Genomic DNA, 22,765 nt, shown 5'->3' on the forward strand with positions numbered 1-22,765 from the left:
CGTCGTCTTTTTTTTTTTTTTTCCCCTCTCTCTTTTGGCTTTTTGGCCCCCCCTCAAACCATGCATCCTCCTTTGTTTAATATTCCCCCTTTTTCCGAGTCGCTTTTTATTGTGTTTGTTTTGTTTTGCGCTGCAATTTTTTTTTTTTTTTTTTTTAATGAATGCCGTGATGTCCCTTCGTCTTCTGTCGGTCGGCTGCTGGGCGCCTGGTTCAAAAACCATTTCTTTTTCGGAGGTATCAATATCTTTGTCGGGTTCTGTTTTCCTCCAACCCCCCGGTTCGGCGTTGGAAATACTCTCAATGCGGGAGACCAGGATCTTTGGGTGAATGGGTTTCCTATCACGTCATTTCTCTCCCTGTTTTTTCTTTTTTTTTTCGTTTTCTTTGGTTCTGCTTTTCTTGCTTGTTCTGTTTGTAATTTTGGTTTTGGGCGGCATACATGATCTGATGCACTGGAAATGTCTTGGAAATGTATGTATCTTAGAGGGTCCTCTTCCTTTTTTTTTCTTTTCCCCTTTTGCTAGATGTCTTTCCTGGTGTTCAGGAGAATAAATGAATGGTACATGATTTATAATAAAGATGATACAACTAGTTCGAACCATTGGAAGATTCCTGGATGTTTTGGTGATGATGTTTTTGAGGGCCGAAACGCGCGATGTCCCGATGGGGGTAAACGCCGATTACATGAGCATGCTGAGAAAGAAAAAAACGGGCATCATGGCACCGACCGCCTCAGCGAACGCACGCGGGGCACAACGGCGATTGATCGGTGATGGTGATGGGTGGTGGTGGTTGGTGGTCCTGGCGGTCGCCACCTGCAGGAAGGCAGATGAAAGGGGTGAGGGCCGGACAGCCTGCATGGAGTGCGCCCATTTTTTGACTTGAGTGTTTGGATTTGTCGACCAGGGGTCTTATTTCGGCTGTATCTGCATATGCTCTACTGGAAACAACGGGTGGATGAGCAAGTTTCTGGGCGTCATTTGTCAAACACGCCAACATCTTTTGACCGGGCATGCATACATCGCTGATCGCTGTTGGTCCCTGTGTGCCTGGAGAAAAATGGAGAGATTTGATTGATCTGAAGAAGACAAGATAAAGAGGGGCTTGATTGAATGCATAGATCTGTCGGTTTATATGCTTTGGATGGCTGATAATTGTTTTAGATTACCGGTTTTCTGGCAACTGAGGAACGTCAGGGCGAAAGGCGGGGGGGAGTGGGATGAGAAGGAGGTCGGGGTTTGTGCACACCCGGATCACGGCGCTTGGATAGCGGATCCTGTGGCATGGTGATGAGAGATTTAGGATGAGAGATGGCTGGATGGAGGAAGTTGGAAGAAATCATTGAACTCTGCAAGCTCGTCTTGAAGGATTTTACCCTCAACTGACAAGTTTTTGAAAACGGGGGGTTTATATTTTACGTACTCTGTACATCAATTTTGAAAAAAAAAAAAAAAAGACAATTATTATTATTATAATTATAATTTGAAAAAAGGAAACAGGAAAAAGAAGAAAAACGAAGCAGAAAAAAGAGAGATGAGATCATCAGTGAATTTTTTTTCCCCTTGGGACCTGGCGGCTCGATGCAACCCAAGTCAGGCACCGAATTGAAGGGTGGCCAACGGCAGCTGAAAAGAATGGGCCGACAAGCCAGTGAGAAAATAGTTAGTCAGGCTGACCGCCAATCAGCTTCGCGTCGTCGTCAGACTCTTTTCTTTTTTTTTTTTTTCGCTTTTTGCTTTTTTTTTTTTTTTGCGCTTTTTCTCTTTCTCGGACCCTTTTTGGTTATCGACGCGTTATCGGCGTCGCCACGTGGGGAATTGGAAGATGGATCGGGTTTGTTTTCCGCCTCGACTCTGCCACGGCGTCTGAAGGACCAGGAAACAGAGGATGGACGACAAGTTCTGCCCCCGGGAAACGGCGGAGTCCACAGCGGAGCCGAAGCTGAACGACGCGCCCGACGGTGGTTCCTTCAGCTCGGGTCTGGCCACAGACTCCCGAACAGGGCCTAGAATGCCCGAAAAACGACAACGCAGCGCGCCTCTTTTGAAGCTTCAAAGCAGAGGAGGAGCGTGCGAAGGTTCTCGGGAGTCGCTCGTCTGGCGGGCTTTGCGACACGAGCAGCCGGGCCGGAGGAAAGGGCGGCAACAGCCGACCATCTTTGGGCCTGGAAAATTAAAAAAAAAAAAATAAAAAAAATAAAAAAAATAAAAAAAATAAAAAAAACTGGGAGCAGGCGTGAAAAGAATCTGCTCACTTCGCCAGTGTTTCGTTCGAGGGGCAGGAAGAAAAGCGCCCACCTGGCGGTCGATGACTCGCTGACTCTCTCTGGCTCTTCTGGTTCTTTTCTCGTTACTTGGGGCCCTGCGTTGTTCTTCCTTGCTTTTTCGTTTCAGGGTAAGCAGCGATCGGGGATTTAAAAAGCGGGTTTTTTTCTCTCTCCCTCTCCCTCGTTATTCCACCACTCAACAACTCGTATGTAGAGAGAGAGAGAGACAGCTGGCTGCTGGTTCGTCAGGCTCCGTCATCAGCTGCCCTCTTTGGCCTTTCCCAGCTGGACTGCGCTCCCAAACAGGCCTAGTCAGGTCCCGAACCCGCCAATCATACCCCGCCACCCTGCACCCTTGCCCTGGATCGCGCCCCACTCTTGGCGCTGACGTCTTGCCACGCTAGCCCTGTTCGGGTGAAGTGGGGCCCCCAACCAAGTCAGGCACATTTTTTTTTTCTTTTTTTTTGCTTTTTGTCTTTTGGTGCTTGCGTCGCTGAGCCGCGCGCCGCCCCCTGAATGACCGATCGGGATCGCTGCTCTTCAGTCTTTACCGCCCTCCACCTCTCTTTTTTTTTTTTAAATTCTCCCCCCCGTCCACCCCCGTCATCTCCCTCCTCCTCCTCCTCTCCTTTTCTTCTTCTTCTTCTTCTTCTTCACGACGACATTCTCTCTCACACTCTCTCTCTGTGTCCGTCTTGACGACTGTCCAGTCCTTCCTTTTCGTCCTCCCGACTCTCGTCAGCGCCAACCCTTCCCCCCCCAGATCTGCTCGCCTGGGACTTCACTCCTTTTGAGTCCACAGCCGGGTTTCATCTTCGCACATCTCAAAACACCAAACCCACCGTTCGTCACGGTTCGTTTTCTCTCTCTCTCTCGAGTAGCTCAGCAGCTGTCGAAACTTGGAAAACCAACATAAACCACAGTCGCAAATTCACTCCTTGATTGCGCTGTCAGATCCCAATTCGAAACAACCTTCCTTTCTGTCTTCTGAGAATCGCCTGGTTCGATTCAAAAATTTTGTGTTTCGTCGATTTTCTTTCTTTTTTTTTGAAACAGTCGTTCTAGAGCAAGCTCTCTAGCAATCCAGTGGACGCCTTGCCAGAAACTTCATTTCGGACATCTTCAATCCCACCTTTCAGAGAGATTTTTCTTTTTGCAAAACATTTATCGAAATCTCGCCTGTGATCCACGATGGCTCCGAAATTCCTCAAGGCCCTTACCGCTGCTGCCGGCCTCTACGCCTCTCTCGCGGCCGCCGCTCCTCTCCAGAAGCGCGCGATCGTCTGGGAGACCGTCACCGACATTGTCGTCGAGACCGTCGAAGTCACACTGACCGTCACTGGAGTCCCCGGTGGTCCAAAGACAATCTCCCCACCAGAGCTCACCACCACCACGACTGAACAACCACCTCCAGTCCCGACGACCATGTACAAGGCTCCACCACCACCACAGTCACCGCCTGCTCCTACAACAACCGCCCAGGCTCCACCACCGCCGCCGCCACCACCACCACCACCACCTGCTCCCACGACAACCCAAGCTCCTCAGTATCCTCCTCCGCCTCCTCCACCTCCTCCACCAGCTCCAACAACATCCAAAGCTGCTCCCCCTCCCCCACCTCCACCTCCACCACCCCCACCACCAGCGCCACCAGCTCCTAAGCCATCCAAGCCTGCTCCACCGCCGCAGCCACCCACCGAGCTGCCCGACCCCTCCAAGCAGGTCTTTTCTGGTGACATGACTTTCTACAACGGTGGTCTGGGTGCCTGTGGAACTGAAATCGATACCCAGGGTGAGGATGCTGTCGCCATCTCCGTCGACATCATGGGTAGTGAAAACAACAACAGCCCATACTGCGGAAAGACTATAACCATTGAGTACGGAGGTGTGACCTCCAAGGCTGTTGTCAAGGACAAATGCCCAACCTGCGTAAGTTAAATCACATTCTTAAAATAAAACAAAGGTAGATTACTGATGGTTTTTTGATGCAGGCTCGTGGTTCACTTGACATGACTCGCCATCTCTTCTACAAATTGTAAGTACCGCGTTTTCCTGCCTCGTACTTGGGCTTTGTATCCACAAGACGCTAACTGACGGAAAATTAGTGCCGACGAAGCGGAAGGTCGTGTCCATGGAGTGAAATGGTCGTTTGACGACTAGGCTGGTCCCTAGTGTCAAACTCAATCCCGAAACTTTTTTCTTTCATTCTTGGGCTTCGTTGCCACCTCTTCGCTTTTCCAACTGTTTTGTGTGGGATGGGGGTTTGATCCCTTTTTGATGCAGGGATTCTCAGAGAGAATCTTCTCGTCGGCAAGATCGCAACACACTTACCATTGTTGACCTATCAACCAAGCCTCCAAAGGTGACTTTTGATTTTGATAGGGATATGTACATACATAACAAGCACATTGTCTCTGTTTTTTTTTTTTTCCCATGCATATAACCCCACCTCACCCCCACTGAGCTGTTGGAAATGATTTTATGATTCATGGTCAAGTTCTGCGCTTCCTGTTCATATGCATTTCAGACAGGGGGTTCTTGTGGCGAGGTTAGGGCCAAAGGGTAAAAGGAGAAGGAGGAGTACTGGAGATCTGCGCAGCTTTCGATCTTTTTTATGGGGGGAGGGCAGATTGATTTTTCTCTTCTTTTCTCTCGCTTGCCTCAATTCTCCCCTAGGAGAATTTTGGCCCCCTTTTTTTGTTTCACATAAATTTTTTGAGACTTTGTTTATACCAAAATACCTTAGATCTGGAACAACAGCAATTGTTTGGAACAAAAAAGCACCTGTCAACTCTAAACGGAGGAAATGTCCTGGGTGTACGGTGTAAAATCTCTGTTCTAACCAAGTGTGGGCTCGTGTTATCTCCTGTACCCAGCACATTTTAACTTCAGAATGACACACCCCAGCCCAAGGGGGGGAAAAAAAGAAAAGTCAAAACGCCGAAAATCCTGTCAGCAACTACGGGAGTACTTTATTCCCGACATTGGGCTAAGCGCTACGCATTAAAAAGGAATTGAGACAGGACCAGACAATATATATATATATAGTTAGCGCCTTGATCTTCAAGCCCTTGCAATTGCTGCGCCAAAAAAGGGGGGGAACATGCACGTCAGACCAGGGAACAACCCCCCCCCCCCCCCCCCCCCCCCCCCCCCCCCGGGGCCCCGGCGGACACTCATCCTCCCATATCCCCAAGGCTTTGTTTGAACCCCACACCCATGAACTCCGAGATATACAGTAACCCCCCGGGCAGACGTGTTTCATGTGGCTGAGGCTGAGGCCGAGGCCAGAGGGTCGGAAACAGAACCCATCCATCCATGGCAAGCATGGGGAGAGGTGAAGATGGAGTGTGGGTATGATGGTTCTATGTACTCCGTATGTATGTATTTCTATGTACTGATGCTGATAAAATTATGATATTTTTAATCACCTATTATTACTCATAAGCTACATGTCAGAGCGTGAAGGGAGGAGGAGGGGAGGCGAAAAAACAAAAAGAGCTGAGACATACTAAAAAAGAAAAAAAAAGGAAATGAGATGGTAAGGAATATAATTCATGTAACTGACAATAGATGAGAGGAAGAAAAAAAAAAAAAAGCGACAAAATGGGGTACCAAAAAGCAACAAGCAAAATACATAGCAAACTATGGGGGTTGGGGGGAAAAACAAAAAGGAATAGCAGTGTTGCTTTAACTGCCCTATGTAACCCATGATCATAATCCCACATCATAGACATTCATCGACTTCATATCCTAACCACTGCACATCATGCAGGCTTCTTTGTTTTCGATGCTACCTACAACCAAAGAAGGAAAAAAAAATGGTCATGGTTAGCAAACATCCTCGAAGAAGTTTGATGTGTGTTTAGAAGTCCGAAATAGTAGGCAAAAGTTATCACTTACACTGCAACACCTTCTGCGAATAAATATCCTGTTCACTCTGTCCCTGCTCACCGGTATCTGTCTCGTTGACCTGTACCTTCGTCATTGACTGGGTTTGCTTTTTCCCCAGCTCCTCATCCGGCGGAGCCGTCGCCGGTGTCCGTTGGAACGCAGGAATCCCCTTGGGACTCACTGGCCGAGGGGGCTCCGATTCAGGTTGCTTCTGGTCGTACATCGGCCGGGGCACGGCGGAGTAAGCGCCAGAAGAGTTACCAAGCCCACCACCTCTCTTTTTCCCCACGACGCTCGACCTCGCGACGTTTGTATCTGCAACTTTGAGCTGTTCCTGGTCGACCGTGAACTGGATAGGTGCAGAAGCTGCCATGGTGCGGAGATAGTACATTCCCGTCTTCAGACCCAGCTTCCATCCCGCAAAGTGCATGCTGGTGATCTTGCCCATCGTAGGCTCCTTGAGGTGGATGTTGAGGGATTGAGACTGGTCAATATATGCACCACGGTCGGCGGCCATTTGAACGATGGTTCTCTGAGAGATCTCCCACACTGTTTTGTAAAGAGCCTTGATGTCGGCGGGGATATTTGGAATGCTTTGGATTGAACCGCCTTCAGCGATGATGCGATTCTTCATGTTGTCGGACCAAAGGCCGAGATCGACGAGATCCTTCAAAAGCCATGGATTCACGACTTGGAATTCACCGGCAAGAACACGACGAGAGTAGATGTTTGACGTGTATGGCTCAAAACATTCGTTGAATCCGAGGATCTGACTTGTGCTAGCGGTAGGCATGGGAGCAACGAGTAAACTGTTGCGAACACCATGTTTTGCGATGTCCCTTTTGAGGGAATCCCAATCCCAAAGGTCGGTTGGGGTCACGTTCCACATATCATACTGCAAAACGCCTTGCGAGACAGGAGAGCCTTCATAGGTCTCATAAGGGCCGTCCACCTTGGCGATATCGCAAGACGCGGTCAAAGCAGCGTGATAGATCGTTTCAAAGATCTGAATATTCAGTTGTCTTGCTTCGGGCGAGTCGAATGGCAACCGCAGGGCAAGGAAAGCATCGGCAAGACCTTGCACACCGACAGCAATAGGACGATGGCGGAAATTACTCTTTCGTGCTTCAGGGACAGGATAATGATTGCCATCAATGATTTTGTTCAAATTTCGAACAAGAACTTGTGTGACTTCATGCAGCTTGCCAAAGTCATACTCGCCACGAACGGGATCGACGTATGTGGGTAAGGCAAGGGATGCAAGGTTGCAGACTGCAACTTCGTCTGGAGAGGTATATTCGATGATTTCCGTGCACAAGTTAGAGCTTCGGATGGTTCCAAGGTTTTTCTGGTTGCTCTTGCGGTTGCACGCATCCTTATAAAGCATAAAGGGGTTCCCGGTCTCGGTTTGAGCTTCTAGAATCGCATACCAAAGCTTCTGGGCCTTGATGGTCTTTCGGCCACGGCCTTCCTTCTCATACCTGCATATTATATGTTACTATCAAATAAGCTTCACCTTCAAGAATATTAACTTACTGCTCATAGAGGGCCTCAAACTCATCGCCATAAACATCAGCAAGCCCTGGTGCCTCGTTGGGACAGAACAAAGTCCAATCACCGTTTTTCTCAACACGTTTCATAAACAAATCAGGTGTCCAAAGGGCGAGGAACAGATCACGGGCTCTCACTTCCTCCTTTCCGTGGTTCTTGCGAAGATCCAAAAATTCGAAGATATCAGAGTGCCAAGGTTCGAGGTAGATGGCGAAGGCACCTGGCCGTTTATTGCCACCCTGATCGACGTACCGAGCGGTGTTATTAAAGACACGGAGCATAGGGATAATTCCGTTGGAGGAGCCGTTTGTTCCTGCAATGTAGGAACCAGTGGCACGGATACGATGAACATTAAGACCGATACCACCGGCTGTCTTTGAGATCAGCGCACAGGTCTTCAGAGTATCATAAATGCCTTCGATACTGTCCTCCTTCATGTCGATGAGGAAACAGGAAGCCATCTGTGGCTGTGGCGTTCCAGCATTGAAAAGCGTGGGGGAAGCGTGAGTGAAGAACTTCTGGGACATCAGATTATACGTCTCAATTGCCTTCTCAATGTCTTCGCCGTGGATGCCGACTGCAACACGCATGATCATGTGCTGGGGACGCTCAGCGACCTTGCCGTTGATTCGCAATAGGTACGACCTTTCCAGAGTTTTGAACCCAAAGTATTGATAATTGAAGTCACGATCGTAAACGATAGCCGAGTTAAGCTCAGCTGAATGCTTCATAACGATTTCGTATGTCTTTTGGGAGATCATAGGTGCAGGGCGGTTGTTCTTTGGGTTAATATAGTGGTAAAGATCGTCGATGACAGACGAGAATTGCTTCTTGGTCTGCTTGTGCAGGTTGGACACGGCTATTCTGGCGGCAAGGATAGCATAGTCTGGATGGGTGACAGTCATGTATGCAGCAGTTTCAGCGGCCTAGATTTATCATGCAATTTAGCACTTGAGGCTTGCTTGCTAGACGATGTGCTCATCCTTACCAAGTTGTCCAGCTCAATGGTAGTTACTCCTTGGTATACTCCCGAAATTACTTTCTGGGTGATAGCTGCAGCATCGACATGCTCTGGATCAAGCCCATAGCATAATCTTGACACGCGAGCCGTGATTTTGTCGAATTGCACGCGCTCCTTGCGCCCGTCTACGTGTCGGGGAGGTTAGCCTAAAAGGCCCAGGACGCAGGCCGGAGGGAAACACGAAATAGAAGAGGCAGCTGAATGTACCAAAGAAGAGGCTCTCTTCCAGCTCGTGCGGTAATGTATTGGACTCACCTCTCTTGTAGACGAACATCTTCGTTCGTCCGTCCGTTGACACTGAATGCGCGGGCTCACTGCTGCTGCTTGTCTGGAACCGGGTATAAGCTATATAATACTCTTTTTTCACCTACTAGAATCTAATCGGAATTAGATCGTGAAAAAAAGAAAGGAAGATGGTTATCGAGAAAGGAGGGAGAAAAGATTATGAGGTAAACAGTGGAGGAGAGGAGGAGGCGGGCGGAAATTTTTCGATTTATGAAGCAAGCAGACGCGTTCCAGCAGCAACCCGAACGCGTTGCGGGCGCTCCCAGCCAATTATTAACACACAAGCTTAGTCAGCTCCCGTTCGGTGCCAAGACCGGCAAGTCCAGAGAGCGAGCAACGAGAGCCGTCTTGAGAAGCACGTTTCGAGCTACAGAGAAACCAAACACGTTTTATGTGCAGCTGGCCAGTAGCCATTGGAAGCGTTGAAATAAATACCATCTCTGTACGGAGAAATAGTGATGCTCCTGAAAGCCTAAATAGTTTGTTATCTAGCTACACGGTATACAGGAAAACAGTTGTTAATGCTCGCAGGTTCAGAGTTGGCCTTGAGGTATGGCTAAATCGGACCAGTCTGCATTCACTTTGAAGACAATGATTTAAGTGGATTTATCAAACCATATACACTCAAACGAAAAGCAATCAGCAAAGAATCCCTTTCTAGCTCTACAGAATAGCAGCTCCGACAATCGCTGCCATAGCTGCCAATGCGAAGGACTGGGATTTAAGTGAAGATGCAGCATTTCCGGTCTCTATAGGCTCGCTGCCGGAGGTGGTGGTGGCCGAACCCGTTGGCTGAACAGGAGAGGTAGCCGATCCAGTGGGAGATCCGGTTGCAGACATGGTGGCTAGGGTGGTAGAAATCTCGATGAGTTCTGTGGCGAGACAGGGGCTGTTAGCCAAATCTTGCAATTCAGGAGGTTTTTGTTTTGCCTAAAAAAAAAAGGAAAAAAAAAAGGAATAAGGTAACGCTTTCGCAATTGATGACAACACATACCGACTTTGTTTCCGGATTCGGAGCATGATTTGGAATAAGCATTTAGTGCCGCCTGGACGTTGGAGTCGTCGCAGAGCTTGACGATTTCGTTTTGGACTTTCTTGGATGCAGATCCGCACATAACGTCCATGTCAGACGGATCCTCTTGGGTACTATTTATTATAAAGGGATTAGCACAGGATCAGAGAATATCGCAAAGCGTTATCGTTCTCTCTTTGGCATTAAGTAGGACGGTCCAATGCAACGAAGGAGCAAGCGTACTTGATAGCAGCAATAAGGCATCCTGGGGGAGTGGCAACGGCGAAAATATTGAGGAGTGCCAACACGGTCACAAAGAGAACGGCTCTAGCGGAGAACATCTTCGATAATGTCACGGGCGAATGTTGCAAATGTTTCGAGAGAAGGGGGTTTTCAAAATGGGCTTCGGGATGTCGGCACGGACAAGATTGCGGTTCAAACGAGGGTAACGAATGGGAAAGACTTCCACTGTTCGACAGCGAAAAAACGAATGAAGAATAAGAAACAAAGGAGTGGCTGGAGCTGGTGTGCAATGAAAGAAACGAAGGTGACCTTGAGCTGCGGAAGATTGAGCAAGGGGAGGATCGAGAGTTTCAAGTCGTTTGAGGAAGAGGCGAAACAAAGTTCGGGCGGCGACAAATCGGATTTCCCCTGTCAGCCCGCCAACTCACTAGCGCGGTTCCTGCCAAGACCTTCAGCCAAAACACCGTTCGAAGGAACAGCCGGTCCGATGACACCGGAAAGCCGTTGCGACGACGAGGAGCGACGTTTTAGGATGTATGTACGGAGTACTTTGCGATGGTTCGAGGACATACACGAAACTACAGAGTACATGTGACGATCATGAGTGAAGTGCGGAAAGTATAGTGATTAGAAGCTTCACATGCGGACTGTAACTACATATGTATTCCAAGTCATTAACGTTGTATCTGCCCCTCGACGCACGTCATTTCCACCCCATATCTTCCCGGCTCACAACGATCTCCGAAACTTCCAGCCTATTCTCCACGATCTCTTTTCCGTTGACTAAATCGTTTTCCACCGCTCTCTTATCGGCCTCTTCTTCGTTCTTCGCTATGCCCGCCTCAACATGCCTTTTCACTAGCCTCTGCCTCGCAACCTCAAAGTCCACCTCCACAAACCACACCTCATCCATCAGCCCCGCCACCTCAGTCCAAGGTTCCTTGTTTAAACTAAGATAATTCCCCTCGAAAAATACAATTCTCGCCGTCACCGGGATTGGTATGTCGTCTTCCACGGGGTCCTTAATCGCATGGTCGAAACTAGGCGCGTATATGATCGCCGAGCTTGGACTGATATCTTCACGTACTGCACGGACTAACTTCGTGAATTTCACGGGGTCGAAGGTGAACGCTGCCCCACGCCTGGCCACGGCGTACACAGGATCCGGCATCGCTGCCAATTGGGCTCGCGTGAGGTGAAATCCGTCCATGCCCACCCAAGTAGCGATGGGTGGTTTATCAGGGTGTTCTGTCGCATATCGAACATTCATCTGTTCGGTCATGATTTTCGCCAGGGAAGATTTCCCTGACCCTGGAATTCCGCTGATCGCGACCATATAGCGCGAGGATGGCGGGATTGAGAGAAATTTGGCTGCCACGTATCGTGGAAATAAGTTAGCATTATTGCTCAACCTAAGGCGCACTGCATGCACCGGCAGGATTGTGGATGCATGCGGTGTTTCATCAAATAGCCAAATAAAGCGGCGAACTGAGGATGTTGCTCACCCCATACTTTATCAACAAGCCTCTGCACTTGGTCGTCCATGATGATTTATAGTTGTTTGGCTGGTTTGACGGTAGAAGAAGAATTGCTCAGACTGACAGTGTTTTACTCCACACTTTGTATGTACAAGTGACAAATGGTAGGTCACAGAATCCAAGCACACCGCATCTAAAATAAAACCGGATTGGCGTGCTGATGACATTACATAACTCCTTAGTTACTCTCTAGTTAGTTATAGAGTACACTTACAACTAGGTGTGTGATCTTACGTTCTTATTAACATCAAGCACTTTCATCACCACCAATGCTCGCCACCTCAATTAGAATAGACAACACCACAGTGAAGAAGACCAGAATTTGTTGCATCCATCAACCATTCTACTCTATGTGAGCTGACATCTTCATTCCACCAAGTGAACTGGCGGTATTGGACAAACAGAAGAAAAGCATGTTTAATATCTGCTTTTCAGTTGAACTCTTACTAGGACAGAGTACATCTGGCGAACAATGAATGGTATGGATCCCACTTTTTCCACAGAGAGCTTCTTCCCGAGGAAACCCTTTGTGATGAACTTTGCTACGATGAAGCAAGACTGGCCACATTGTTCTCTTTTCTGTGATATGTGGACACAATTTGTTTAATTTGGACTGGAACTTCCTGATGAACATGGTGTTGGAGATTGGCTGTAGACAATACCTGTTCCTATGTCTTTCCTCTTCATTTCTTTCAATAGTCCTATTAAATTTCATCTGCTCTTTATCGCCTGCTAGATGTACTTGCCTTAATCCGTCATCTTATTTCTGAAAATCCTGGGAGAAACCATATTATATATCTATATAAAATGTCATTCACAACTTTGGTCGACAATACATTAGAATATCCTTGCCAATAGATTCTATAAGCAATATTATCTTTAAAATTCTGAATGATCTTAGCTTCAAGCTTATCATATTTGATATTTTTTGGTTTATTCTCCTCATAAAATTCTTCACTAGATTTTAACACCTTGGTGTTGTGCGACGACAATCATTCTTCAAAAGAGGTCCTGAAGATTGACCCTATCTCTCTTTTGTTCCTATAATGAATACTAGACATACCAGACATGAATCGTGGCTTTCATACAAAACCACATGGTGCTTGAAGGAAGCACCAATGGTCCAACATGTGGATCTCCAAAACAAAACCAAAAAAAAAGGGAGACAAAACCAGGTATTTCGAGCGGCATAAATATGGGAAAGAATTTCCTACTCCCGAAAGCAACATCAAAGTCAAAATTTTGACGAGACGCCGGCTACTTATTTGCCGGTGGATTTGATTTTCCATCGAGTTAAAAGCTTAAAAGCAAAGCAGAGTAATGCCAGCTTATCCGCTTCGAATAGATTGAAAGAAGAAAGTGAAGGGAAGATAAAGGGGAAGGGGGAAAAAAAAAGGAACGGGGAATTTGGCTCAATCGTCCTGGTCCTCGGTACTAGCGTTGTTGAGTTCGCGCCGAATAGTTCGTGATAAACCTGCTGTAGCCCACCACTCGTCTGGAATGTCGTCCCTTCGCACTAGCCGGTCGAGAATCGCGTGCACCTCTTGTAGATCTGGATGCATCGACTGTGAACTGAACGAGGCGCTCGTCGAAGTAACAGGCGTATCATTATTGCTATCATCATTCCGGTCTTGGCTTCTTCTTTCTTGATCTCCTTCACGAGGTCTACTTGAACGAGTAATAGTGAAGCCAAACATTGCCCCTGGCACACGCATGGACGCGTCAGGCTCTGATTCTGCCTCTGTATCGGAGTCAGAGTCAGAACTTAGAAATTCGCAATTCGGAGAAAACTCCGGAAACGGGTCATCAAACGTGATGCGCATTCTTGGTGAGTCAGGGCCAAACGATGTGAGAGGTGTTTGCGAAGCAGTGGAAGAATTAGAGGGTCCTGAGTTTCTGGATAGTGCCGACGATGCACTCGCTGTTGCGGAGGTAAACGAGGAATCGAGGCTAGGGAGCTGGTCATCTGGTGTAATGGTAGTCAAGAGCGTCTCCCATGAATCATGCATTTCATCCTCTTCCGGCCCGAGACTACGCTCTCGATCACCAAGGCCATCAACTACGTGGCGTCGTCGGGACCGGCGCTCGCTTGCAGCTACGGATCGATGTCCAACCCTACGGAGCAATGGCATGTTTGAATCCGGTCCGTCGTTGGGAACGGTGGCTGGGGACGCTGTGCTTGAGCGGGAGATCGTCTCGCCGTCCACGGGGTGCGCCGGTGCAAATCGAGGAGTCAAATAAACTCGCTCAGATGCTTCAGCGTTCCTAGAACGCGGAACCTGAGGTACAGCGGGCTGTGGAAAATCTCCGTACCAATACGGCCTAGGCATTTCGAATCTCAGCGACGACTCTCTGGGTATTCGCATCCGATGGCCAGGGGAGGAGTAGCGCAGCGAGTCCCTCAGAAGATGCTGGCCCATCTCATGCCGAGTGATTGAATTCAGAGAATTCCAGGTTCCCAAATCATCCGTGGGCGCGACGTCCGATCTAGGGCTACGCGAGCCGCGGCTGTTGACTTCCCGTTCTGCTTCGCGGGTGAAGGCGTCAAGCATGTGCGGTAGAGGCCATCGTGTTGAGGAACCGCGATTATTGCGCGAGTTGCTGATGATGGCGCCATTCCGTCGAGGTCGACGGATAGCGTTCTGGCGTCGAATGGACGACCGGGCGACAGCGGAGGGGTCCGGTTTGAAATTCTGTTCAGTGCGCGATGCTACGGGTTCATATACAAGTCTATTGATACAAGAAGAAGCTTAACGTGGTGTGCCGCGCAAAAACGTGGGTGATGGTGAGAGGAGATAGTGATGCATCCGACAAACACGTCAAAGGGCAGGACGAATTCAACTTACGGGATGCCCATGATCAACCAACAACACGGATTCCAGGTTCAGAGGCAGGTCAACAGACGGATCTCTTTTCTGCGATTCAGAATCTCGAAACGGGATTAAAAATTAATTGACGGCTGCGCTGGGTGCTCTTCAGACGCCAGATGATTTATGTTTGTCGCTGAGTGAGGCGGCTGGGTCTTCATTCCTTTGGGGGGTTCGGAGGAGCACTCCCCAAACATCGCTGATACCAAAATTACAGGACAGGCATTGGAGAGAACCGCGGCGAGTTCTCCGCGTGGTGCGAAAGTTACATGAAATCTCGGCGTATTCAACTCTGCCACGGGGCTGGGCCGCTGTTTGAGACTCGGAAGCAAGAAAATCCGAGTGCACACGCGTGAGTGGCTAGGGCAGGCTTGGCGGCGCGTGTTCGTGGCGACAAAATGTGAGTCCGAATCTCGACGCCGGAGGCCAGAAGGCTCTGAAAGCGCCGGCCCTGCGAAGGCGATTGAGCGGCCCAAATCGTCGGCTGGCTGTTTCAACCGCAACTCAACCTTCCTCACGAGTGGGCGTGTTAAACGCGTGGGGATAATCACGTGGATTCCCGGCAAAACTCCCTGCTGCCAACGCACGGCGCCAGCTGTTGGATGATCTGGCTTCGGATCCCGCTGGCACTCAGTGACTATATTTAGTGCTTGCTCTGATTTGGATGGTATAGCCTACAAGGTGCTGTGAATACTATTATAAGACGTTGCTTCTTCCACCTAGCTGGCTCCAAACTAGATTTATTATCACGACATCCCGGATAGCCATGAAACTTTTTAAAAAGACATCAAATACCAAAACATTTCCCTTCCGATAACGATGATCGAATTGGGGCTATCTCGAATAACTCAGCTGGTCCAGAAGCCAAGCTTGACCTGGAAGGCCATTCATGTTGCTGGGACGAATGGCAAAGGGTCAATTACCGGATATTTGTCCGCCTTGCTCACTGCAGGCGGCGTGCGGTGTGGCTCTTTTACCTCGCCGCATTTGATCGATCGTTGGGATTGTATTACTATCAATGAACGCGCTGTTCAGGAGTCTATCTTCCGGCGAATCGAAAACGAAGTCAAACAGAGAAATCAGCGATTGGGTCTTGGGGCTACGGAATTTGAACTTTTGACGGCTACTGCGTTCGAGATCTTCTCTCAGGAACAGGTCGAAGTCGGGGTTGTGGAAGTCGGCATGGGTGGCCGCCTTGATGCCACAAATATCTTGACAAACGTCCTCGTATCTATCATCTCGAAAATTGGGTATGATCATCAAGCTATATTGGGAAACACTATTGAAGAGATAGCCCGGGAAAAAGCTGGCATAGTAAAGCCGGGAGTGCCTTGCGTTGTTGATAGCACGAATTCTCACGAAGTGAAGCAAGTAATCCAGGCCCACGCAGAGACGCTAGACGCACCAACTACATTCGTCAACGCTCAACATGTCGGACAACTTTTTCCTCTTCTTCGCGATAAATTTGGATCCCTTGATCTTCCCCCCCACCAGCGCGCGAACCTTTCGTGCGCCATTACGGCTTTGCAGGTCGCTTTACCCCAGATCCGACCAGATTTAATGGTCGATCAACTATTTCCATTTATATCCAAGACTCCACGCCCAGGCAGATTGCAGGAAGTTTGTCTTGAGACGTTGATCTCTCGAAATGAACCCGTTCTACTCGATGGTGCGCATAACCCCCAATCTGCGGAGGTCCTGGCTTCGTATGTCGATCGAAAATTCCGAGCTCACGCCAAAACCATTACCTGGGTTGTGGCGGCTTCGCAGGGAAAGGATATCGTAGAGCTGCTCGGGTGCATGCTAAAGCCGGGTGACAATGTGGCAGTGGTGGAGTTTGGGCCGGTAGCGGGCATGCCATGGGTCCGGAGCGTGCGTAGCACCGAACTCGCTACGGCGGCACGCGACGTTCCTGGCATCGGGGCTGTCGAGGGCTTCGAAAGAGATGTTCTGGCAGGGTTGAATTGGGCTAACACGATATCAGCGGGCGGACCCGTGGTTATTGCTGGCAGTCTGTATCTTGTTTCTGATGTGCTGCGGCTGCTTCGGGAAGCTCAAGCTGGAATTGCTCGTGATGCAGTAAATTAATGACTTGGCTCTCGTTGGGCCTGGCCGTCAGGAATCATGCGGATTAGGGGGCATGGAGTGGGGGATTTTCCTGTTCTTCATTGTAGAAAATCGACAGATGAATAGCATCCTCAGCTGTTTTAAAAACACACACTGTAGACTGCCGGGAGCAAGATCTTTATTTTTAGGCTGTCTTTTCCATCGTTCCTTGCGCGAACGGAGAACACCGTAAAGCTCCACATGTTCGACATGGGGCTTGTGGTCGTTTAATTTGCGGATTGTTCAATCATCATCTCGAAGTCTATGGCGTCGAAGGCGCTAAAAGGCCAAAGCTGACTTGTCTTCTGTGCCACCCCAGCACGGCAGCCAACTGCGTCATCCCGACCAGCACACTTCGACTAGGGATCGAAACAACTCTGCAGCCACAAGTTTTCCTAAGTTCTCCACCAGCATGCTTAAAATCCTCCATTAACCTTCCCGTTTAAGATGAACTGCTTGCGTTGAACGTTCTCGACCGCTCCTTGTCCTGTCTTCCAGCTTTTCCTTCTCGAGCTCCTCAATTGATCTCAGCGCCAAATCATCGACAACCCTGTCTCTACCTTGGACCTTTTACCGTGGCCCCTCCTCAAATGTTTCCCGGCAGAGATTGTCCACTTTGATGAGCGTGTCTGACATGAAGACCGGGTTATCGATATCGTCACACTCGTCCCAAGTATCCTTCCGCCCGCCACTCGCCAGTTGAGAGCCTTTCCATCATGGTGCACCGGTCCGATGATTCAGGGGACATCCGCCCTCCGTCCCGCGCTCACGATACTCCGTCTCGACAGAAACTGAAACCGGGAACTAGCCCGCCGAAGAAGGAGAGGTCAAGGTCGTCCGCGAAAGATGTCTCGGAGCTGACAGATTATGTACGTTGACACTCTGGTGATGGGATATGCAGCAGACCGCGTTTGCTGATAATGGATGCCGACAGCAACTGGGCGACTGCCTTGGCAAAGGTGCGTTCGGCTCGGTATATAGAGCGTTGAACTGGGGAACCGGCGAGACCGTTGCCGTCAAACAAATTCGACTTGTGGACCTGCCGAAGAGTGAATTGAGGGTGATCATGGTGAGAGACCGCTCTTGAGACCTAGATCCTTGGAAGTAACATCTCTAAATTCTCTAAACATTACAGCAAGAGATCGATCTTCTCAAAAATTTGGACGTGAGTTTCCCGGATCGCAGAATATGGTTCAGGAACCACGTTTTGACTTAAAAGTTACTAGCATCCGAACATTGTTAAGTACCATGGGTTCGTGAAGTCTGTGGAAACCTTGAACATTATATTAGAGTATGTTACGTTCATTACCCAAGTCATTGAGCGCTTTCAGTCTTGACTGGTGGATTAGATACTGCGAAAATGGCTCCTTGCATTCGATTTCAAAAAATTTCGGCCGGTTTCCCGAAAACCTCGTCGCCCTCTATATGTCTCAAGTCCTATCGGGCTTGCTCTACCTACACGAACAAGGCGTTATCCACCGGGATATCAAAGGTGCAAATATCCTTACGACGAAACAGGGCTTGGTTAAACTGGCAGACTTTGGTGTTGCCAGTCGCACGACAGGTCTCCATGAGTCGAGCGTCGTCGGAACTCCATACTGGATGGCACCGGAGGTGATAGAGTTGTCCGGAGCGACTACGGCCTCAGATATATGGAGTTTGGGATCTACCGTAATAGAGCTGTTGGAAGGGAAGCCACCATACTATAAATTCCAGCCTATGCAAGCGTTGTTTCGGATTGTCAATGATGACCATCCTCCGCTTCCCCAAGGAGCTTCACCGGTTTGTTCCCAGGCCCTCTCGGCGGTAACAGATCGAGCTACTAATGTCGATACAGGCCGTAAAGGATTTCCTCATGCAGTGCTTTCAAAAGGACCCCAATCTTCGTGTAACAGCTCGGAAGTTGTTGAGACACCCTTGGATTGTTAACGCCAAGCGGTCCGACTCTGTTGTTCCAACAAAGTCTACAGAATACGAGGAGGCTGTCAAAAGCGTCCAGGAGTGGAATGAAGCACTCCGATCCCCTAACCCGAATACCTTACGAAGACCCATGCGATCTGCATATGCAAGCCCTGGACATAGTCAGAGAAAACGTTCACATTCCCGTCAGCCTTCCTCTCGCGAATCCCTCCCCGCCATAAATACACATGTCACGGATAAATTTAGATCTCCAGAAAATAATGATGACAATTGGGATGATGATTTTGCGTCTGCATTCTCACCCAGCGCCCTTCAGTGTCCTCGTCTAAAGCCACAGGACAATTTTGGCGGCATGTTATCCTCGGAAAAACTTAAGGCATTTGCTTCTCTCGAAAATATCGCGGAGCTTGGCACCGATAAATTCACCGAAAATGGTGCATTAGCCAGAGATAGAACAGCTTTCTCAGATTCCGATCCGCTGCAAACTATTCGCCCATATGTTAAAAAGCAACCAGATGAACATCAAAGCCCCCCGAAGCTTCCAAGAAGAACTCGGCATCGTCAAGTTCCTACTCCGTCCTTCAAAAAGAGTGCAATCATTGCCCCCATTGCTCGTCAATCTCCCAAACCTGCGTCTCACCCACGTCCCGCGGCCTTCTACAAGGAGAGCTCCATCGAAGATTATTCTGATCTTATCGCTGCGAACGAAGAAGTACTTGAAAGCAAACTATCAGTGATTCCGGTGGGTTGCTCACTGCTAATTCATCCTCTCCCTGAAATTTAACTCACGATTGATAGGGCAATGCCACCGATGAGATAGGCCATCATACCCGGGATCCCAATGGGTCGGGCCTTTTCGATGACACCGTGGTACACTCGCCCGAAAAGGGTGTTTTTCAGTTGCCATTAAGAAGGAGGAAGCCGCAATTATCAAGAGCACGAACATCAATCGGGATTGAGAGATATGCAGAAGATGAAACTGACGAGGATTTTTCCGACATCCTTGGGAGCAACGAAGATCCTCTTGTAAAGCTGGAGAGTGACGATGGCTCGGATCGGAGTAGCTTGATGCTTAATTCGAAACTGTCTAGTAGCTCATGGCTCGGTGATGTGGACGACGAAGATGACCCTTTTGCACAGCTCGAGGAGGGGTTGGATGAAATGGACCTTGAAGCCAATATCGCTAGGGACAAATACGCACGACTTCGAAGTCAAGTGGAAAGCCTTGTTAGCTCTTTAAAAACTTCTCAGGATGAGGAAGTACTGGCAGATATCTCCGAGCAATTGGTAAGCTGTCTCTCTACTGTTGGAACATGGACGTCGGGCTGAATCATGTAGGTAACTGTGTTTTCGGATCTGCCTGAGACGAAAAACGTGATACTTGGCGCCCACGGAATGCTACCTATGCTAGAGATCCTGGACACTTGCCGTCGGAGGGACGTTGTATCCAACCTCTTGAAAATTGTTAATGCTGTGAGTTTGTCCATTGTAACGGATGACGGTCGTGATCATGCCGGCTAACCGTACTCAAAGATTATTTACAACGACTACGAGGTTCAAGAAAATTTATGCTTCGTTGGAGGAATCCCAATCATTAATAAGTTTGCTTCGAAGAAATACCCTCGAGAAATCCGCCTGGAAGCTGCTTCGTTTGTCCAACAAATGTATCAGACGTCAACATTAACACTCCAAATGTTTGTCAGTGCCGGAGGCTTGAATGTTTTGGTTGAGTTTTTGGAGGACGACTATGAAGACGAGCGAGATCTCGTTTTAATTGGCGTCAATGGTATTTGGAGTGTATTCGAATTGCAGGTACGTTTTGGCAGCAGAATTTTAACCGTCGTTGGAGTAAGCCTAATTGCAGATAGGGATCGACACCGAAAAATGACTTTTGCCGTATCCTGTCTCGAAATTCAGTTCTTGATCCGCTATCTTTAGTGCTAAGCAGAGTCTTAGATGAGGAAGAAGGTGAACTGGCGGAGCTTTGTGAAGGGCGTATTGCGAATATTTTCCACATATTCTCTCAAGCAGAGAGCCATGTCAAGGAGATGGTTGCAGAAAGAACTGTATTGCATAGTAAGTGCTATATACGATGTTGAATGCATCAAACGCTGACGCCATTTCCAGGAGTACTTAAAGAACTGAAACGGATGTCCCCCAGTCCTCAAATTACGATGCTCAAATTTATCAAGAACTTATCGATGCTCTCGACAACTCTTGAAGCACTTCAAAATTCTAATGCAATTGACGTTCTCACCGAGCTACTGCGCTCTACAATGAAAGGACCTCATTTCCGCGAAGTTTCAAATCAGATCCTCAACACGATATATAACATGTGTCGCCTAAGCAAGTCACGGCAGGAAGACGCAGCTTTAAACGGCATAATACCACTTCTGCAAAAGATAGTGAAAACGGAGCGGCCACTAAAGGAGTTTGCTTTACCCATTCTTTGCGATATGGCGCATTCTGGTAAGGTTGGTCGCCGCGAGCTCTGGCGCAATAAGGGTTTGGCATTCTATATATCTCTATTGTCAGATCCGTACTGGCAGGTTACTGCCCTCGATGCGATCTTTAGTTGGTAAGAATACCTTAGTCAATTTGTTTCAGCTTTCAGCTAATGATTTTGCTTAGGCTTCAAGAAGAGACTGCCAAAGTTGAGGAGCATTTGCTAGATAACCGGAACGGCGAACCTCCGTTCACGATCGCGATTGTCCGCTGCGTTACCATATCGAAAGCTAACGCATTTGAGAACCTCCTGGAACCTCTTCAGAAACTTCTCCGGTTGAGTCCAGCGGTTGCGGCAACTCTTGCGAGGCCGGATATGTTTGAACGTATTGGACAGAAACTCCATCATACTAAGCCTGCTGTGAGGGTCAACTTGTTGCGTATTTTATCGACAATCTGTGACGCTTGTGAAGAGAGATGCGGCCTTCTCAGCCGATATGGGCTTTTGGATGCGATTAGAGAATTACAAAAGGACTCTCGTGTTCTTGTCCGCGAGTTAGCTTCACAACTAGTCAAGTTGAGCGAGGAGAATGATCAAATGAACGGCCAAAAACGAAGGTCCACAAGGCGAAGAAGCACATCTATCACACCTCCGAGTCTGATGTCAAGCCATTCCATGCCTGCTACGCCGCAAATAAATCGAACTGGCGCATCCAAACTCTACATCGATGGAAGAGAAAACCTTCACTCTTCAAATGGGCTCAATGGTTCCCTCGGGTTGAGACCAGGAAGCCGAGATGGTAGAAGCTCTACTGGAACTCCAGCTGCTCCGGGAAGTGGAAAACTCCGCTTGCCGCACCGACTGTCGCAACAAATTACATCATTGACGCAACAAAAGGAGGAAGCCCGCACCCCTACTTCAGCAAGGAGACCATCCATCCTCCAATCGCGGCGGAGGAGACCGACAAATGGCGGGCCAGAGTGGACGTAATCTGGGAGATCGCCTTCCCACAAATTGTTCCATTACTTTTATTATCGCATCCCCTTTAATGGTATATCTTTGAGAGACGTTCAATAACCCTGCATTGCATAGCATAGCATTGGCGCATTGGGGAGATACACACATACATCCTGGTTGCTTGGCTCAGAGGATCGGGTCGTTATTGTTAAACCTATTTCCTTTATTTTACAGCCATTCTTGGAGGCTGATATTCATTCCCTTTTAATATTTTCTTAGGCTACCTTTTCTTTCATTTCCTGCCGTTTTGGCCTGTCATCCAGCAATGGAATACATGCTCAATGCGGGAATGTGTTGATATGCTCCAAAGTAGAGTTAGCTCTTTTGGCGGAGACAGGCTTATACTCCAGCTTGAATGCACAGATATTTCCTGAGGTTTGCCATCCACGATGGACTGTAGTCTGCAGCCATGCTCAGGCTGTTCGGCCCAATACCTGTGAGATAGGGAGCACGCGATCAGATAAGAATTCATGTAGGGTGAGGAGATCCGGAATGAGGAAATTCCGCGCCGGCGGAAAGTTCCAAAAAAATAATAAATTATTATCGTCATCTCGGATCCCGCAGTTGACGGAGAGCACCATTGGAAGAATTTGAAAGA

The 22,765-nt window shown here is 48.5% G+C and overlaps 8 protein-coding genes across 8 annotated transcripts; 4 read left to right on the plus strand and 4 right to left on the minus strand.

The window, feature by feature from the left end:
• Positions 1-60: 60 nt before the first annotated feature.
• D8B26_003523 (uncharacterized protein) lies at positions 61-444 on the plus strand (the record flags this gene model as incomplete). Its single annotated transcript, XM_066124168.1, has 1 exon — positions 61-444. One exon carries the CDS (start codon positions 61-63, stop codon positions 442-444), a length of 384 nt encoding a protein of 127 aa, XP_065980247.1.
• A 2,095-nt stretch (positions 445-2,539) lies between these two features.
• Positions 2,540-4,427, plus strand: D8B26_003524 (uncharacterized protein; the record flags this gene model as incomplete). The annotated part of the gene is made up of 3 exons (XM_066124169.1): positions 2,540-4,196; positions 4,259-4,302; positions 4,373-4,427. Exons 1-3 carry the CDS (start codon positions 3,459-3,461, stop codon positions 4,425-4,427), a joined length of 837 nt encoding a protein of 278 aa, XP_065980248.1. The 5' UTR covers positions 2,540-3,458.
• Positions 4,428-5,723: 1,296 nt separating this feature from the next.
• Positions 5,724-9,007, minus strand: RNR1 (ribonucleotide-diphosphate reductase subunit rnr1; the record flags this gene model as incomplete). The annotated part of the gene is made up of 5 exons (XM_003068237.2): positions 5,724-6,064; positions 6,171-7,642; positions 7,698-8,638; positions 8,701-8,858; positions 8,989-9,007. 5 exons carry the CDS (start codon positions 9,005-9,007, stop codon positions 6,021-6,023), a joined length of 2,634 nt encoding a protein of 877 aa, XP_003068283.1. The 3' UTR covers positions 5,724-6,020.
• Positions 9,008-9,410: 403 nt separating this feature from the next.
• Positions 9,411-10,604, minus strand: D8B26_003526 (uncharacterized protein). Its single transcript, XM_066124170.1, has 3 exons — positions 10,274-10,604; positions 10,013-10,164; positions 9,411-9,890 (listed from the first exon to the last, which is right to left on the minus strand). The coding sequence occupies exons 1-3, from the start codon at positions 10,369-10,371 to the stop codon at positions 9,682-9,684; spliced, it is 459 nt and encodes a 152-aa protein (XP_065980249.1). The 5' UTR covers positions 10,372-10,604; the 3' UTR covers positions 9,411-9,681.
• A 280-nt stretch (positions 10,605-10,884) lies between these two features.
• Positions 10,885-11,904, minus strand: D8B26_003527 (uncharacterized protein). The gene is made up of 2 exons (XM_003068235.2): positions 11,779-11,904; positions 10,885-11,644 (listed from the first exon to the last, which is right to left on the minus strand). Exons 1-2 carry the CDS (start codon positions 11,816-11,818, stop codon positions 10,977-10,979), a joined length of 708 nt encoding a protein of 235 aa, XP_003068281.1. The 5' UTR covers positions 11,819-11,904; the 3' UTR covers positions 10,885-10,976.
• A 1,319-nt stretch (positions 11,905-13,223) lies between these two features.
• Positions 13,224-14,760, minus strand: D8B26_003528 (uncharacterized protein; the record flags this gene model as incomplete). Its single annotated transcript, XM_003068234.2, has 2 exons — positions 14,658-14,760; positions 13,224-14,541 (listed from the first exon to the last, which is right to left on the minus strand). The coding sequence occupies exons 1-2, from the start codon at positions 14,666-14,668 to the stop codon at positions 13,224-13,226; spliced, it is 1,329 nt and encodes a 442-aa protein (XP_003068280.1). The 5' UTR covers positions 14,669-14,760.
• Positions 14,761-15,497: 737 nt separating this feature from the next.
• On the plus strand, positions 15,498-16,819 carry FOL3 (folylpolyglutamate synthase; the record flags this gene model as incomplete). The annotated part of the gene is made up of 1 exon (XM_003068233.2): positions 15,498-16,819. The coding sequence occupies one exon, from the start codon at positions 15,498-15,500 to the stop codon at positions 16,764-16,766; it is 1,269 nt and encodes a 422-aa protein (XP_003068279.2). The 3' UTR covers positions 16,767-16,819.
• Positions 16,820-17,500: 681 nt separating this feature from the next.
• D8B26_003530 (uncharacterized protein) lies at positions 17,501-22,140 on the plus strand (the record flags this gene model as incomplete). Its single annotated transcript, XM_003068232.2, has 12 exons — positions 17,501-17,653; positions 17,719-17,853; positions 17,920-17,949; positions 18,011-18,075; positions 18,134-18,566; positions 18,622-19,446; positions 19,503-19,991; positions 20,043-20,177; positions 20,238-20,516; positions 20,573-20,780; positions 20,832-21,282; positions 21,336-22,140. 12 exons carry the CDS (start codon positions 17,501-17,503, stop codon positions 22,138-22,140), a joined length of 4,008 nt encoding a protein of 1,335 aa, XP_003068278.1.
• Positions 22,141-22,765: the final 625 nt, after the last annotated feature.

This window comes from Coccidioides posadasii, chromosome 2 (genome assembly GCF_018416015.2).
Source record: "Coccidioides posadasii str. Silveira chromosome 2, complete sequence".
Classification (NCBI taxonomy): Eukaryota; Fungi; Ascomycota; class Eurotiomycetes; order Onygenales; family Onygenaceae; genus Coccidioides; species Coccidioides posadasii.

Excerpts from the sequence above, each read along its gene's own strand:
- D8B26_003527 (XM_003068235.2), bottom strand. The coding sequence starts at position 11,818 with ATGGACGACCAAGTGCAGAGGCTTGTTGATAAAGTATGGG. Across the intron at positions 11,645-11,778 it reads GCTTGTTGATAAAGTATGGG|CCAAATTTCTCTCAATCCCG; the intron begins GTGAGCAACATC and ends GATACGTGGCAG.
- D8B26_003526 (XM_066124170.1), bottom strand. The coding sequence starts at position 10,371 with ATGTTCTCCGCTAGAGCCGTTCTCTTTGTGACCGTGTTGGCACTCCTC. Across the intron at positions 10,165-10,273 it reads TGCCTTATTGCTGCTATCAA|TACCCAAGAGGATCCGTCTG; the intron begins GTACGCTTGCTC and ends TATAATAAATAG. Across the intron at positions 9,891-10,012 it reads CGAATCCGGAAACAAAGTCG|AACTCATCGAGATTTCTACC; the intron begins GTATGTGTTGTC and ends GTCTCGCCACAG.